Source organism: Tiliqua scincoides, chromosome 1 (assembly GCF_035046505.1).
Source record: "Tiliqua scincoides isolate rTilSci1 chromosome 1, rTilSci1.hap2, whole genome shotgun sequence".
Lineage (NCBI taxonomy): Eukaryota > Metazoa > Chordata > Lepidosauria > Squamata > Scincidae > Tiliqua > Tiliqua scincoides.
In genome coordinates this window covers 167,188,831-167,203,098 of record NC_089821.1, presented here as the reverse complement: position 1 = coordinate 167,203,098, position 14,268 = coordinate 167,188,831, and the positions used below count along the sequence as shown (strand labels likewise).

The following is a 14,268-nucleotide window of genomic DNA, read 5'->3' as shown; positions in this document are numbered from 1 at the left end:
CACCCAGCCATGATCTTGAGCCAGTCACCATTTCTTAGCTTAACCTACCATGTGTTTAGCTACCATAGTCAGCTTAACCATGCATGTATTTCCTATTAAGCCATGAATTTGCATGCCTATGTCCAAGGCTTTTTCTTATCAATGAAATAGGCATGCATTTCATAAGGATGCTTTCGAAATATTGTAAATAGTTTACCCACAGCTTCCCTTTCCTCCATGACTCACAACTAGAATCATCTTCAGGGTTTTACGCAACAGCAATTCTAAAGAAGTCTGTCTAATATAGCTACACCTTGTGCATGGTGAAGGAGATTTGCTGCTTTTCTGCAAACTTTCTTGTCCCAGCACAGAAATGGACAGATGGTGACATCAAAGTTCCAGAATGGGTTCCAGTACCTATTTTCTACATCACAAATAGTTTATTTAAAGCATTTGTATGCCACTCTTCCCTTCAACAACAGGGTGGAATAGAAAGATCACAAACACAACTGGGGGAAAAAACCCAGATCAGAGCAAACAATAAAAATTCACCAGTTAAAACCCCATACAGATCACACATTGGCAGCCTTGGCAACTACAAAGACAGGTTTTGCCTGCAGATAAGACTCCTTCCATATATTGGGTCCCACAACTCAGAAAGACTTCCTCACTTCAGAAGGTGGGACAGCCTCTGATGGGGATTAGAGACCTTTGTAATATGAATTGCCAAAATATGAGGACAGGAAATGCTTCAGGAAACATCTCACTTTATGTGACCAGAGCTTCTAAACAACCAAAAGGTTTTAATGACATATTCACTGTGTATATAAACTGAAATGGTCAAGAAAATATGCATAACCCACGAGTTCAGTTCTCAATTGCATGTTCTGACTTGTTTCCCAACTTAGCTTAGGACAAGCCAGTAGTTGCAAAGTCTGTGGCAAATCCTGACTTGTCTGAAATTAGGACTTGCACACAAAAGGCAGACAGTGCACAGAACTAGGATTCAATCATGGTTCCATATGATGCCTGACCAAGCAAGTCCTTAGTCTTGCTTTCAATGCCTACTTTAAAATTAATACATAAGCAACTTTCAGCTCAACTATATTAGCATGAAAATGGCCTTAACAGAAATAGCAAAATTCAAAATAGAGGGTGCACTTCTATCCCCCAAAACATTACTGCAGCACTGATCAAGCATTTGGAAGGAGGGGGTTACAAGGGCAACTGGATTGAGTCCAAAGAATCACTTGTCACTCAGGTGTACTTATCACCTGCAAAGGCCAACAATGAGAGTCTTTTCTCCTCAGCTTAAGTTGAATAAAATTGCAAAAGTTGCTGTCCTTACCCTTGCTGCCAACAGAATATATCCCATCCTGTGCCAATTCTTTGAATTTCTGAGCAGTTAGGATTTAAGAACATAAGAACAGCCCTACTGGATCAGGCCATAGGCCCATCTAGTCCAGCTTCCTGTATCTCACAGCGGCCCACCAAATGCCCCAGGGAGCACGCCAGATAACAAGAGACCTCATTCTGGTGCCCTCCCTTGCATCTGGCATTCTGACATAGACCATTTCTAAAATCAGGAGGTTGTACATGCACATCATGGCTTGTACCCCGTAATGGATTTTTCCTCCAGAAACTTGTCCAATCCCCTTTTAAAGGCATCCAGGCCAGACACCATCACCACATCCTGTGGCAAGGAATTCCACAGACCAACCACACGCTGAGTAAAGAAATATTTTCTTTTGTTTGTTCTAACTCTCCCAACACTCAATTTTAGTGAATGTGCCCTGGTTCTGGTGTTATGTGAGAGTGTAAAGAGCATCTCTCTATCCACTCTGTCCATTCCCTGCATAATTTTGTATGTCTCAATCATGTCCCCCCTCAGGCACCTCTTTTCTAGGCTGAAGAGGCCCAAACGCCGTAGACTTTCCTCATGAGGAAGGTGCCCCAGCCCAGTAATCATCTTAGTCGCTCTCTTTTGCACCTTTTCCATTTCCGCTATGTCTTTTTTGAGATGCGGCGACCAGAACTGAACATAATATTCCAGGTGTGGCCTTACCATAGATTTGTACAACGGCATTATAATATTAGCCGTTTTGTTCAGAATCCATTCTGTCACATACCTGTAGCAGCAAAACTAGTGACTATTGGTACTCATTTCACAAAACTGAAATCAGAACCCTTGCAGTTAAAAAGTAAAGTGGTTTCAGAGGGGTGTGTGAGTGGTGTGTGGTGGATAGGCACAAATGGACACCACTATTTTTTCTGAAGAGGCCTTGTTCATCTCTTTACAGCGTAGGCAAGAAAGAAAGCCTTTGGGCGAGCCACTGACTTCACTAATATGGTATGCAGAAAAAGTATGTATCATAACGAGCCCCAAAGACAAATAATTTCATTACAGCTCCCTGAAAGCTCAGATATGATAAAACAATGCAACAACACACATGGCTTACTGTACCTCGAAGGCTGACAAGTTTATGGTAGCAAACAGTTTTGTAGACTACACCCCACTTCATCAGATGCATGTCCACTTGCACCTAACAAAGTAGGTTGCAGTCCACAGACGCTTATGCAACAGTAATTAGAATCATGTGATGCCTTTTAAGCATTAACAACTATGTGGGTTTTGCTGCAATAGACTAACATTGCTACCTCTCTGAAAACAATGCAATCGGGTCACTGATTTGTTCCACCAGCCATTACATGATGACTCTAGGTCCAGAAACCTATTCTGATTCACCAAAATCTCTTTCTGCACTGAAGCCGACTTATTAAGTGTTCCAGCTTTTCTTTCTTCAGTAAGATGAAGCACAAACATCCAGGCATCCAATTATGCCACCCTGTGGTAAGTAACAATATGTGTAGTTTTAAACCAAATGAAAAACATTCTCTCTTAGTCTATGCAACATTATCAAATCCAGGCTTGTAAAAAGTCACTCAAGTGATGACCTGTGACAAGCAAGAATTGCCTCCAAGTAACAAGAGAAGAACGCTTTATAAAAATTCTACCCTCTCCTTTAAGCAACAGATATCTAATATTCAGTAGTTAATCTGAAGTATTTTTACACTGCCTTTCACAACAACAATTAACCAACAGCACCACAATTAAAACTACATAAAAATACTAAAAACAAAAAAGAGAATATAATGGTAGATAAAGCACTACGATAACACAGTTACCCATGTAAAACAGCAGAGAGAAATAAAAGGGAACAATAATAATAATAAACTATTTAAAGCTTCAGAAGAGAGACGGTGCCTGGGGGCTAAAGGACAAGAATGGCAACACCAGTTGAACATGACTAGAAAGGGAGTTCTGGTCTACAGTTTTGAGCCAACACTGAAAAGACCCTCTATCTGGTAGCCACCTATCTAGCTTGGAAAGATCAAGAGCCTAAGAAGAAGGCCCTGAGGAAAATCTTAGTTAGTGGGAATAATGTGGAAAAATGTGGCCCTTCAGCTAAGCAGATCCCAGGCCATTTAAAAAGATTTAAAATGCCCAAACCAGCATGAGTTGAACTTGGAAACAAACTGTCATCACATGATCTTGGCAGACATTCCAATGGCAAATTCTGTTAGTTACAAACACCTTTAAAATGTGAGCCACCTGTATCATGCATTACCATTATCTACCCTGGGAAGGAGGGACAGATGAGCTAGTAGGCTAACAAAGATATTATATAAGTAGATGGTACTCTTGGTGCAGCCTCATTGGCTTCATGGAGGAAAGTAGGAAGCAAGTGGCCTATAACAGTGTTTCTCAGACTGTGGGTTGCGAGCCAATTTCAGGTGGGTCCCCATTCATTTCCATGTGTACTTTATTTTTAATATTAGACTTGATGCTACCATGGTATGTGACTGCATGCCATGGAAAATGTTACAGACCTGTACTTCGAACAAGCTACTATGCATCTTTAATGATAGTCAATGGGACTTACTCCTGGATAAGTGTGGGTAGCATTGCAGCCTAGGATTGTTAAAAATTTTCCTCCTTGATGATATCACTTGCAATCATGACATCACTTCCGGTGGGTCCTGACAGATTCTCATTCTAAAAAGTGGGTCCCAGAGCTAAATGTGTGAGAACCACTGGGCTATAAGTTATCTGCTAAAAACTTTGTTTGAATGGGGCAAGGAAAAAATGGGTGAACGAAAGACAAAGTCACACACACACACATATACTTCCTGGTTTTTGCTGCCACTAGTTTGCCACAGTGGCAGTGTTCCTCTGGGCAGCTATTGTGCATATTTCCCAGAAGTCCCTGAGAGCTATGCTGTATCGTTGTATAATACTGCTTTTACAGGATTCCTAGGAAATTAACTTGGCCACTGCCAGTTGCTATGAAGACTGGCATTGTTTTTAAAACAGTGCTCCACATTTTGCCCCCACCCCCATGACAACTGCAGAAATCCTTCCATTTTCATCACCTGAAAGTGGGGGGGGGGTGCAATTTCAGCCCTCTTTATTAGTCATTTTGTGCTTCGCTGTTATTTGAAACTTTAGGCTTTCCAGGAAATCACATAGGAAAGAAGCACGCCAAAGATTAATAAGTACTATGATGCTGTCTGCACAGAGTTGAGTGAAATTTTAATTATTACACAGATCAGTCAATCAAACTCTATTACAGTTTTCCTTGAAGGACTACAACACAGAGCTCAAAACATGTCAGGACTTGGCTTAGCATCAACACACACTATCAAACCAATGTGGTTTTTCCCTCAGATTTGTAAAAAAAGAAATGAAAATTGTGGCAATTAAAAGCAAGATGACAGAAAGAGAGAAAAATATTTGCTTAATCCATTTCTGCCCAGTCTACAGGTGTACACATTTGGTCCCTGTTGTGCATATGCAATGTTGGGCAGAAATGGCTTAAAGTTCCAATCACATGCATTGCACAAACCTGTTGCTGAGATAATCCATCAGGCATAGGAGTCATGATTGCCTCTGCATGCATACAGTCCACATCAATAAACAGCTCCTCTTCATCTAGACAGGTTGATCTATGGTCTAGAAATAAATGTGCTAGAATTAACATTCATCCACATACATAATACAGAACCAGGCCATGACATGTTTAGCCTTCAAATGAGATTAACTGCACTATCTCTGCATCTGTTTCAGAATTACAGAATTGGGTCCAATTCCCACACTGAACTTCGATCTGACAAGTGCTATAACCATCAATTTATCTATACAACTTCATACAATGAATATTTCTTCTGGATGTGCATCCACTTGGCAAGATCTGGAGCTCCAAAAGCCACATGAGCATGAGGCTGGAGGCTCACTATGATGAAAATGCCCTTATTCAGAACCATTAAGTTGTGTCATGGTGCTTTTACTACATCAACAATTTAATACAAGAAGTGGGCACAAGATTGTTTTCAATTCAGTTCTTGCCTAACAAAAGAATACTGACACTATAAAACAGCAGAACAGTTTCCTTGAGAACTCCTGTGCAAGCTGTAACCTTCTGCCTTTGTTATTTTCCATTCTAACACAAAGAAAATAGAATCAAATGGCATAAAAAACAGTTACAAATTACACACACAGCAAATAACCATCATCAACAGCCGAGAACAAATGTGTTGACTGGATGGTTAGTTTTTTTTTTATGACTGGAAATCAATCCCTAGAGCCTCTCATGATGCTATTTTTACTGGAACAAGATACAAGACCTATGCCCCCGATCTGCAGCTATCGTCAATCCTACAGGCCTTCTGGGTCAGCATATCTTGCAGTCTGCTGACACAAAAGACCCAGCAATGGCAGAAATGCTGTGCATGACACAGTCTCTGGTGGAAACAGCCAGTGGCTCCACATGAATGCCAGACTTGGCTGGACGCTCCACTGATGCTGGTAAGTTGGTGGTGGAGGTGGGCCGTGGGCAGGGAGGGAGAGGACTGGAACATTTCGGGGAACGAACTGGGGCATGACAAGAAGGGAGGGGGTGGATCCATGAGGGAGGTGGCAGACCACAGTGAAACTTATCTTTGCAGAGGATTGTGCTGTTGGATACATGCACATATTTAAATCAATTTCCTTTCAAATTATATGTTCAGGAAAGCCCAGAAGGCAGCCAGATGCTTGACTCAAGTGCGTAACTGACATGAAGGATCACTGGAGTCATACACTTGCTACTTTTGGCATTAGAGCTATGGCCAAATGTCAACAGAAAGTTGGACTGGAGCACATTACATTAAGGCAGAACAAGAACATCTTTATGTTCTGTTGGCAGACTAGACATTACTGGGACCAGCAGAATCTGGTCAAGCAAATCTTTATTTTGGGGGGGAGGGGGGAGGAATAAACTTAAACTTTTGTACTACTTGGCTTACAAATGCACTCAGTTCATTTGCACATGCACACACGCTCTAAATGATTCAATGCTCCAGTACAGTTAATCAATCACAATTTGAAGAGCATTTTGTCACGCTTTAGCCTAATTGCCCTTATCAGGAAGAGATAAGAAATTGGCTAGATTTCTCATGACTATATGATACCTCTTGATAAAACTGAAATAAAATTAGCTTCCTTAGCACTTCCTTGACCTTGAGCTGTAGACTTCAAAAGGGTAATACAAGCAGTGGGACATGACTGCTGCAATATATTTTTTTTTCCTAGAATGGATGCTATTATAAAAGTCTAATTCTGATGTGTCTAAAGAGCTCCACTTGTAGAAGTTTTGGCAATTGATCAATTCCATATAACTCACACCAGGATATAAGTCCTTGCAAAATTTTCAGAATCCTTGAGACACAGAATAAAAGTAAACCAGTGCAGTTAAGAAATGTTGGGATCTGGCAGGGAGAATCAGAGTTCAAATCACAGGTAAGATAAAGTGGGTTAACTTACTTCCAAATACGTAAGTTAATGTTACTCATTAGTAAAATTAATGTAAGCTCATGCTTCTGCACCTAAGTTTACTGGACAAAAGTAGGATGCAAATGTGAATATTAAAACAATTTTTTTTAAAAAATGAATACAGTCAATGACAAAGTTATTAATATGTACTGAATTAAAATTAAAATGATCAATATATACCTTGTCCAATAAATGACTTGGTTCTGATGAATGAACGACCTTTCTTCACGGCAGCTTTTGTTTTTTCAAGTCCATCCTTGGTGCCTTCCCTAGCAGCCCTCATGAGCTTGTGCATCTGCAAGACAGTAAAAAATAAATTCTACACATTTAATGAACAATAAAGGTAGAATCCAAGGGTTTAAATGTGTTATAGCAGACATTGCATGCAAGTGGTTGCTCTTGAAAAGAACACTGTCAAGTTGCTGGGGGCCAATACTAGGTACAGGTGTGTGTGTTTTTATACAGATGTATAAAAATCTTGCCCTCTTGTTTTTAATAGGTCTGCTATATTTCATGTGTATATTAGTAAAGAATACCTGCAATGTATAACTATGTTTTCCATTAATAGTGATGATTTTTCTTCCTTAATAGAAACTGATCTCTCTCTCTTTTTTAATGAACTGCCAAAAATCATGTAAAGAATCTAAGGAGTTAAAAACAGAATGCCATATTTTCAGCTGTCAGGATGAAAGTGACAAATAGCAATCTTGTGACAAACTATGTATAAGTTTAAAATCTCTTCCAGAGCAGGCTACAGAACTACTGTGTACTCCTGAACCAGCATTGCATTAACTCCTTGGGCTTAACCTAAGAAAAATACTCTCCAATTTATTTTCAATAGGCATATAGGCAGGCATTAACCCCTGCTAATTGGGTAAGAGGCACTTTTTCAAGTGGGTGCTCCTTTTTTTTAGCAGGGGGAGAGTAACTGGCCCACCTCACCCCAGCAGTGTCTGTTCTAGTGGCTGTCTGCTGGTATTCATTTGCATCTTTTTAGATTGTGAGCCCTTTTGGGACAGGGAGCCATTTAGTTATTTGATTTTTCTCTGTAAACCACTTTGTGAACTTTTAGTTGAAAAGCAGTATATAAATACTGTTAATAATAATAATAATAATAATATAGTTACTTGAAATTCTGCAGTGGTAAAATGGAAGCATAAATTAACATTTAAGAAGATGGAATCAATTTCTCCCCTGCATACTGGAAGTTCTGGATTTCACAAAAGTGTCTACTAGTATGGGAATCCCTTTGGATAAATAGTTCAGCATGCATAAAGGGAATGGATCTATATCTGGAGGGAGCACAGTCAATGTTTCCTCAATTAGTGCTTGCATAATTTAAAAATCATCCTCTCCCACCCCAACTATTTCCCACAAAAGTAGAAGTGGTGTGGCACAGTGGAAGAACATATGATTTGCAGGCAGCAAATCAATCTCAAATCAATCGCAGATATGTCCAGCTGAAGACAGGAAAGACACCTGTCTGAAATGCTGAAGTTCTGCTGCCATCAGTGTTAACAATACCATCCAGAGCTACACAGACCAATTGTCTGACTCAGTAGAGAGCAGCTTCCTATATATTTCCTTCCTGTACTTCAAAACTGGCTTCTTCCTGACTCCATTAATAGATACAGATATCTCCACTTTCCTTATACATGCAGGAAAAAACAACCACCCAGTTCATCTCCATTCAAAATCCAAAAGGGCTTTGCCTATGTGATCTTGCAAGAGAATATCACCTTTGCCACATCAGCTACCTTTAGCAGCAGAGGTATTGGTACATCTGTATGGATCAAACCGAAACATTAGAGCTGAAGATCAAAGTAAATTTTCTATTTCATTTTCTAAGCATTCTAAGAGGGCAAAGAGAGGTCAGCTTGCATTGCCCTTGACAATGTTCTTTTAAGTCCAATGACAGAGTAGATAGCACAGTTTGAATAAGTACTGTCCAATTTTTCCCATCAAATCTTGTTTATTAAAACACACATTCATTGTGTTTGAAGAACAAACATTTATCTTGTTACAAAAATCTTCTACACTACCTTCAGCTCATGTTTTTGCTTTAGTTGCTGAATCTCTACTGCTCCCACCGTGTTTGCCATCAAATCTTTCATCTTTTTCTCATAGTGCTCCTTTAAACGGGTTAGGTCATGAGAAAGCTATAGCATACAAAAAGATACAATCTTAAACTTTACACTAGAGTGCTTGATCTGCATCATGCATGCTGGCAGCCAGATTAGAAAAGGGGTTTGAATGAGTAAAAGGAGTAGCTTTGTTTTGATTTTACTATAAATCCCAGTCGTGGGTTCATTTGTGGTTCACTGCAAGACAGATTTTCCATGTGGGTAGCACAAGGAATCTGAACCAATATATTGTTTTGAAACTTAGCAAAAACACCTATCTTTCATCTCTGATGAATAGTATGATTTTAAAAAGTTGGCATTGATGACACATTGATGAATATAATGCATCTAAGCATTTCTTATGATTTTAAGAGATGATTATGCCCTTAAAGAATCTTCCTTCCATAAGCTTTTCTGAAAAAATTTCAGGCGAGGTACCCCTACAATAGAATTATTTGCATTCCCTTTACCCAGATTATATCAGTTTTACAAATAGCATGCAGTTTGAACTGTAATCAGCTGGCTATAGCAACTTGCAATAAATTAAGGGGGTGAACCAGACTTGATTGTCCAGATGACATGGAGAATTATCAGAATGGTTTTTAAGGAAAAAATCCAATGTACATTTCTGAAAATTTGGGGATTTCTACAAAACTAACCTGGAAAGAAGACTTTGGGCATAATCCTAACCAGGTCTACTCAGAAGTAAGTCCTATTTTGTTCAATGGGGCTTACTCTCAGGAAAGTGTGGTTAGGATTGTAGCCTCTATGTTTTAGAAGTCTTGAGTTATGAGTTACAAGCCACATGCTTTATACAATACTGCTAATTATGAGATGCCCACAGGCTAAAATAGTTTAACACCACATTTTAAAACTCCACTTGAACGTGCTTATCAGTTTCCTTTAGTTGGGTTTCACTTTGCCAATTTTCTTTTTCATTTTGAATTACTGCACTTGTGATCTGAAACTGAATGAACTGACAAGAACAAGGCAACATAAAGTTTGGGCAACTGCAGTACTCAGAAGCTCATCATAGGCTCAGAAAAACATTATGCTACCATAATGTTACATACTTGTTTTCTGTGGTTGCCACGCACGAAAGAATTGGGCACTCCATTTTTACATTCTGAGTCACTTTGTTCTTCATAGCTTTCAAACTCACTCGAACTCCACCCATATTCTAGAGAGCTGTTTCCACCTTCATCGCAATTCTCAACATCATCGTAAATCATCTCCTCTGTATGCATTAATATGCAAAGTATAATAGTGTTAAAAAAAGTTCAAGCATGTTAGAAACTCTCAGTGCCTGTTAAATAAGGAATCTCCATCACTGGCAAGTTTTTCTCCTAGAATTTTTTCATAGGCGGGGATAAAAGGGGTGAAAGACTTTCGCGTGTAGCTAAACTTGACTTATGACATAGTATCATGACTGGCAATGATACAGAGGAGTTACACTCAATGAGGGCAAAACTTCCTGCATCACATTGGCTGCACATTGGCTGCACAATAACATCATAAACACTATGCCACTGGCTCCCAGTCGCTGCCCAGGGAGCCGAGGGATATAGGGGAGCCACAGAATCCGCATGAAAATCCCATCACCCTATACCCTGTAGCCCTAATGGGGAGCCTCAGCCAATTGCCCAGTAGATCAAAGAAGCCGCCAGTCAAAAAAGTTTGGGAACCACTGCACTATACAATCCATGATAGGGGACAATAACATAGTGAAGGATAAACATCTCTTCAAGATGGCACTGAAGGACCAGCAGATGAACAATGGCCACAAAAACGAACTGAAGAAGTACAATACATGGCTTTTCAGAGAACATTTTCTCCTCCTGCTTCACCACCACTCATCAAAATGCTATTTTCTGATACCTTCCAGTTGGAGAGGGAAAGCAGCATAAAAATATTTTAAATAAATACTTTGCCCTGGAGATGCTTGCCATTGAACATTTGGCACAATTCTACAAATAAAGAAAGCCTAAAATGGTGTAGATAAAATGGGAACATTCAGTACATAGGAAGAGGCTATTTCCATAATTAACATAAAAAGGAACACTCAGTGAAAACCAGTACACCCTGCAAACCAAATTATTTAGATTATGTGACCTTCCAGCAGTCACTGCCCCAGGCAAGATCTATAATTACGAGTACAATCAACCGCTAGACAGCTTGAACAAGAACTCTGGAACCTCCCTGAACTCTTTAGGGTACAGTATTAGAAAAGTAAGATTTTCAGCTTGTACTTTTTTTACTGCTATTTTTTTTAAGGCATTTGCTTTATCTCTGTCATAAGGATACCCAAGACTTTGAATCAAAAGGTAGAATGTAATCTCATACCTGGTTCAGAGTCTGAATTTTCTCTTGGTACATCATCATATATTACCTCATCTGGATCTAAAAGGTAAACAGTGGAAAAGTTCAACAGTTTCCTAAACAAAAAAATAGATTTCTAGTAAAACAGGTGCTAAAAGCTAGCATAAGAGTTAAATAGAAACAACAGCAATACTACACAGATTACTTCAAGTTTGCATGCCACATTGGTTCTTTTTAGAAAAGCAGAATAAACTTTTAAAATAAATCATATAAATCATACTCATTTATGTGCAAGTTTCTTCTGAACAGACAAGGGGCATCTAATCCAAGCATGCTACTTTGCTGACTTGAACAAGATGCAATCTAACAGGGGTATTTGAAACCAGACTTTTTGCTGAATTGTCCTGCATTTCTGATTTACATTCTCAGTGACATTGTTACCCCAAGGGGCCAAGAGCATTCAGGCTCTTCTGGGCAAAAAAGACTGCAATTTACGAGGACCCCAAGCTTATGTGCCTGAACCCCACCTTCTTTTGATGTCATCTGCCTGGCAAGCTGCCAAATGCATCTCACCTCCCTCTGCCTGTGCATTATCAAATCATAATACAGAGGCTAGCATATTGGCACTCTCTTGTGCATTTACAAGAAGGGGCTTCCCTGGATTTGCTGCAGAACTGAGGAAGAAAGCTAGCCACTTCCACAGATCTTCTTTGCTGCCTTTTTACACAATTCTCCCAGCTTCTACATTTGTTCCATTTGCTACTGCACTAATTTTTTGTATCAGATCAGTGTGCGCAAAATTCAACCACGGGAACATTTATTTACCAGCCTGAAACTCATAGATGGGTTCATGTACAATAACAGTCTGGGTGAGTTGCTCACACCAGCAGAATGACAACATCCACTTTTGAAACTGAAGCTGGTGGAATACCCCAGCATCTCTGCAAGCAGAGGAAGTGTACTTAGAATGCAGAACTCTAGACTCTTAATATTCGGGGGGGGGGGGAACCCAAAATGAATTCAACTGATCTAACATTCCATCATAAGTCACTATCTGAGACATAAACTCAGTACATACAGCCAAAGTGTGGTCACCAATACTTACTCTCCATCCACTCTGTGTTCGCAGGATCAGCAGCCCATTTGGTTAAGGGGTTATCCTCTTTACTCGCCTGATTATCTTCACTTTAAAAACACACATAAATAGATTTAAATAAAAAATGATTCAAGTGGACTGTTTCTAAATTTCTTCCCTTCTGAAATTTGAAACAGTTTAATCCTCAGTTAATTTTTTTTGAACACAATGTATATTTCAAAACCATATCCCTATCAAATTTGGGAAAAAATTATTTTGCTGAATGAGGTCTGAAAAGCAAGGCTAGCTCTATTTGCCCTTGTTCATACTTGTTGGTGAAGTGAACGCTGAAAGTGAAACAAAACTAGGAGACCCCTTTTCAGTAACTGAAATTAATATGGGATCATTTCACCACATACATAATTCTGAGCACAGATACCTTTGACAGGAATCTTGTGTGTACAGATCAGCCTGCCACAAAAATATGCTATGCTTTGCCCTTGCAACTAATCAACCACTTCCCTATACCATACTGACAAGGGCTCAAATACTCAGCCACAAGTCTACTAATCCATTATGTGAGCAGTACAGAGAGCTTTTGTGCATACAAGAAAAGCAGAGAAAGTTACACACTGGTACTGGGTCCTTTATCCAAACCCTATGCATGAAACTCTATTTGCTTCCGCACAGTCACTTGCAGAACTGGCTATAGAAAGCCCGCCCCCCCTAAAAACACTCCCAGCTGGAAATGAAGTAGTTCAGAACCCCACCCACAACACATTAAAGGCTGACATGGCCACAGCCTGGTAGATGCACTCTCCATCTCCTCTCAGTTGCCACCATTGGTCTTTCATTAGCATAGGGCAATAACCTTCAACATGGGTCCCTTCTTCCCACATAACGGGCTACAACTGACAATGGGTCTGTGCAAAGCTCCCCATCAAATGCTATTTATTCTCAATGGGAAGGGAGAAAGGATTTTGACTTCTTGTGCAATGACCCTTTTTAAGGCAGAGACAGAAAAACACTGCCTAGAGAGAATGAGACTAAATACAATCATTGTAGGATTTTCTTCCTTGTACGGAAGCAATTTTGGTATGAATGCTGGTCCTTGCTCAAGTATGGAGCAACAGAAGCAAATACAGGATAAAAAAGTAAAGTAACTTTCCGCTGAAAGCCAGAACTTGGAAATCTGAATAAATTAAAGGATAACATTTTGTTAGGCGACACTACCAAAAATATTTTTGGTTTGAAAGCACTGACTGCAGCTCTGATTGAGTGGAGAGGACCTAGAGGGCTTGCAGGCTCTGCAAGACTACTGTCATATCCAAGGAAAACCTGCGGTTTTCAAACTCTCCGGGAGTTTGAAACCCGCAGTAAGTCTTTGCAGGGGCAGGGGGGAGGCAGCAGGGGCAGGGGGAAGGCAGGGACTGGGATGCACTCACCAGTTCCTGCAGTAGCCATCCCTGTGTGCGGGGAGACCTGCGCGAGTGCTTGCAGGGTGCCCCAGGTGAGGGAAAGGAGGAGTGGATCGATCTGCTCTGCCTCTGCAAAAGCAGAGGGAATCAGAAGCAGAGTGTAATTGCCCCATTCTCCCTTTCCCTGACATGGGGCGCCCTGGAGGCACTCGCACAGAGACGGCTGCTGTAGGGACTGGTGAGTGCACCCCAGTCCCTGCAACCCTGTCAGAAGGGAAAGTGGAGCAATCGTGCTCTGCTTCCGGTTTTGCAGGGCGGGGCACGATCGCTCCGCTTTCACTTTTCCTGACCTGGGGAGCCCTGCTGAAGTTTGCACAGGGTTCCCCGCACCCCCGGGAGGCTGCAGGAGGCTTGGGCAAGTGCACCCAAGGCCCTGCAGCACCCCACCTTCCCCCTGTCTCCTGGCTGCCCCCGCCCCTTAAG

General features: G+C 40.6%; 1 protein-coding gene across 2 annotated transcripts in view; it reads right to left on the bottom strand.

Annotated features, from left to right (window-relative positions):
• The window catches only part of ARHGEF10 (Rho guanine nucleotide exchange factor 10), a 114,704-nt gene that overhangs the window by 68,184 nt on the left and 32,252 nt on the right, over window positions 1-14,268 (bottom strand). Inside the window, exons 6-11 of one of the 2 annotated variants that reach the window (XM_066612385.1) lie at window positions 12,398-12,477; window positions 11,317-11,373; window positions 10,047-10,210; window positions 8,893-9,009; window positions 7,031-7,145; window positions 4,887-4,993 (exon numbers count right to left, since the gene is read on the bottom strand). In XM_066612385.1, coding sequence (XP_066468482.1) covers window positions 4,887-4,993; window positions 7,031-7,145; window positions 8,893-9,009; window positions 10,047-10,210; window positions 11,317-11,373; window positions 12,398-12,477 — 640 coding nt within the window. The remainder of the gene's footprint in view (window positions 1-4,886; window positions 4,994-7,030; window positions 7,146-8,892; window positions 9,010-10,046; window positions 10,211-11,316; window positions 11,374-12,397; window positions 12,478-14,268) is intronic. The other variant, XM_066612387.1, reaches the window with a different exon arrangement.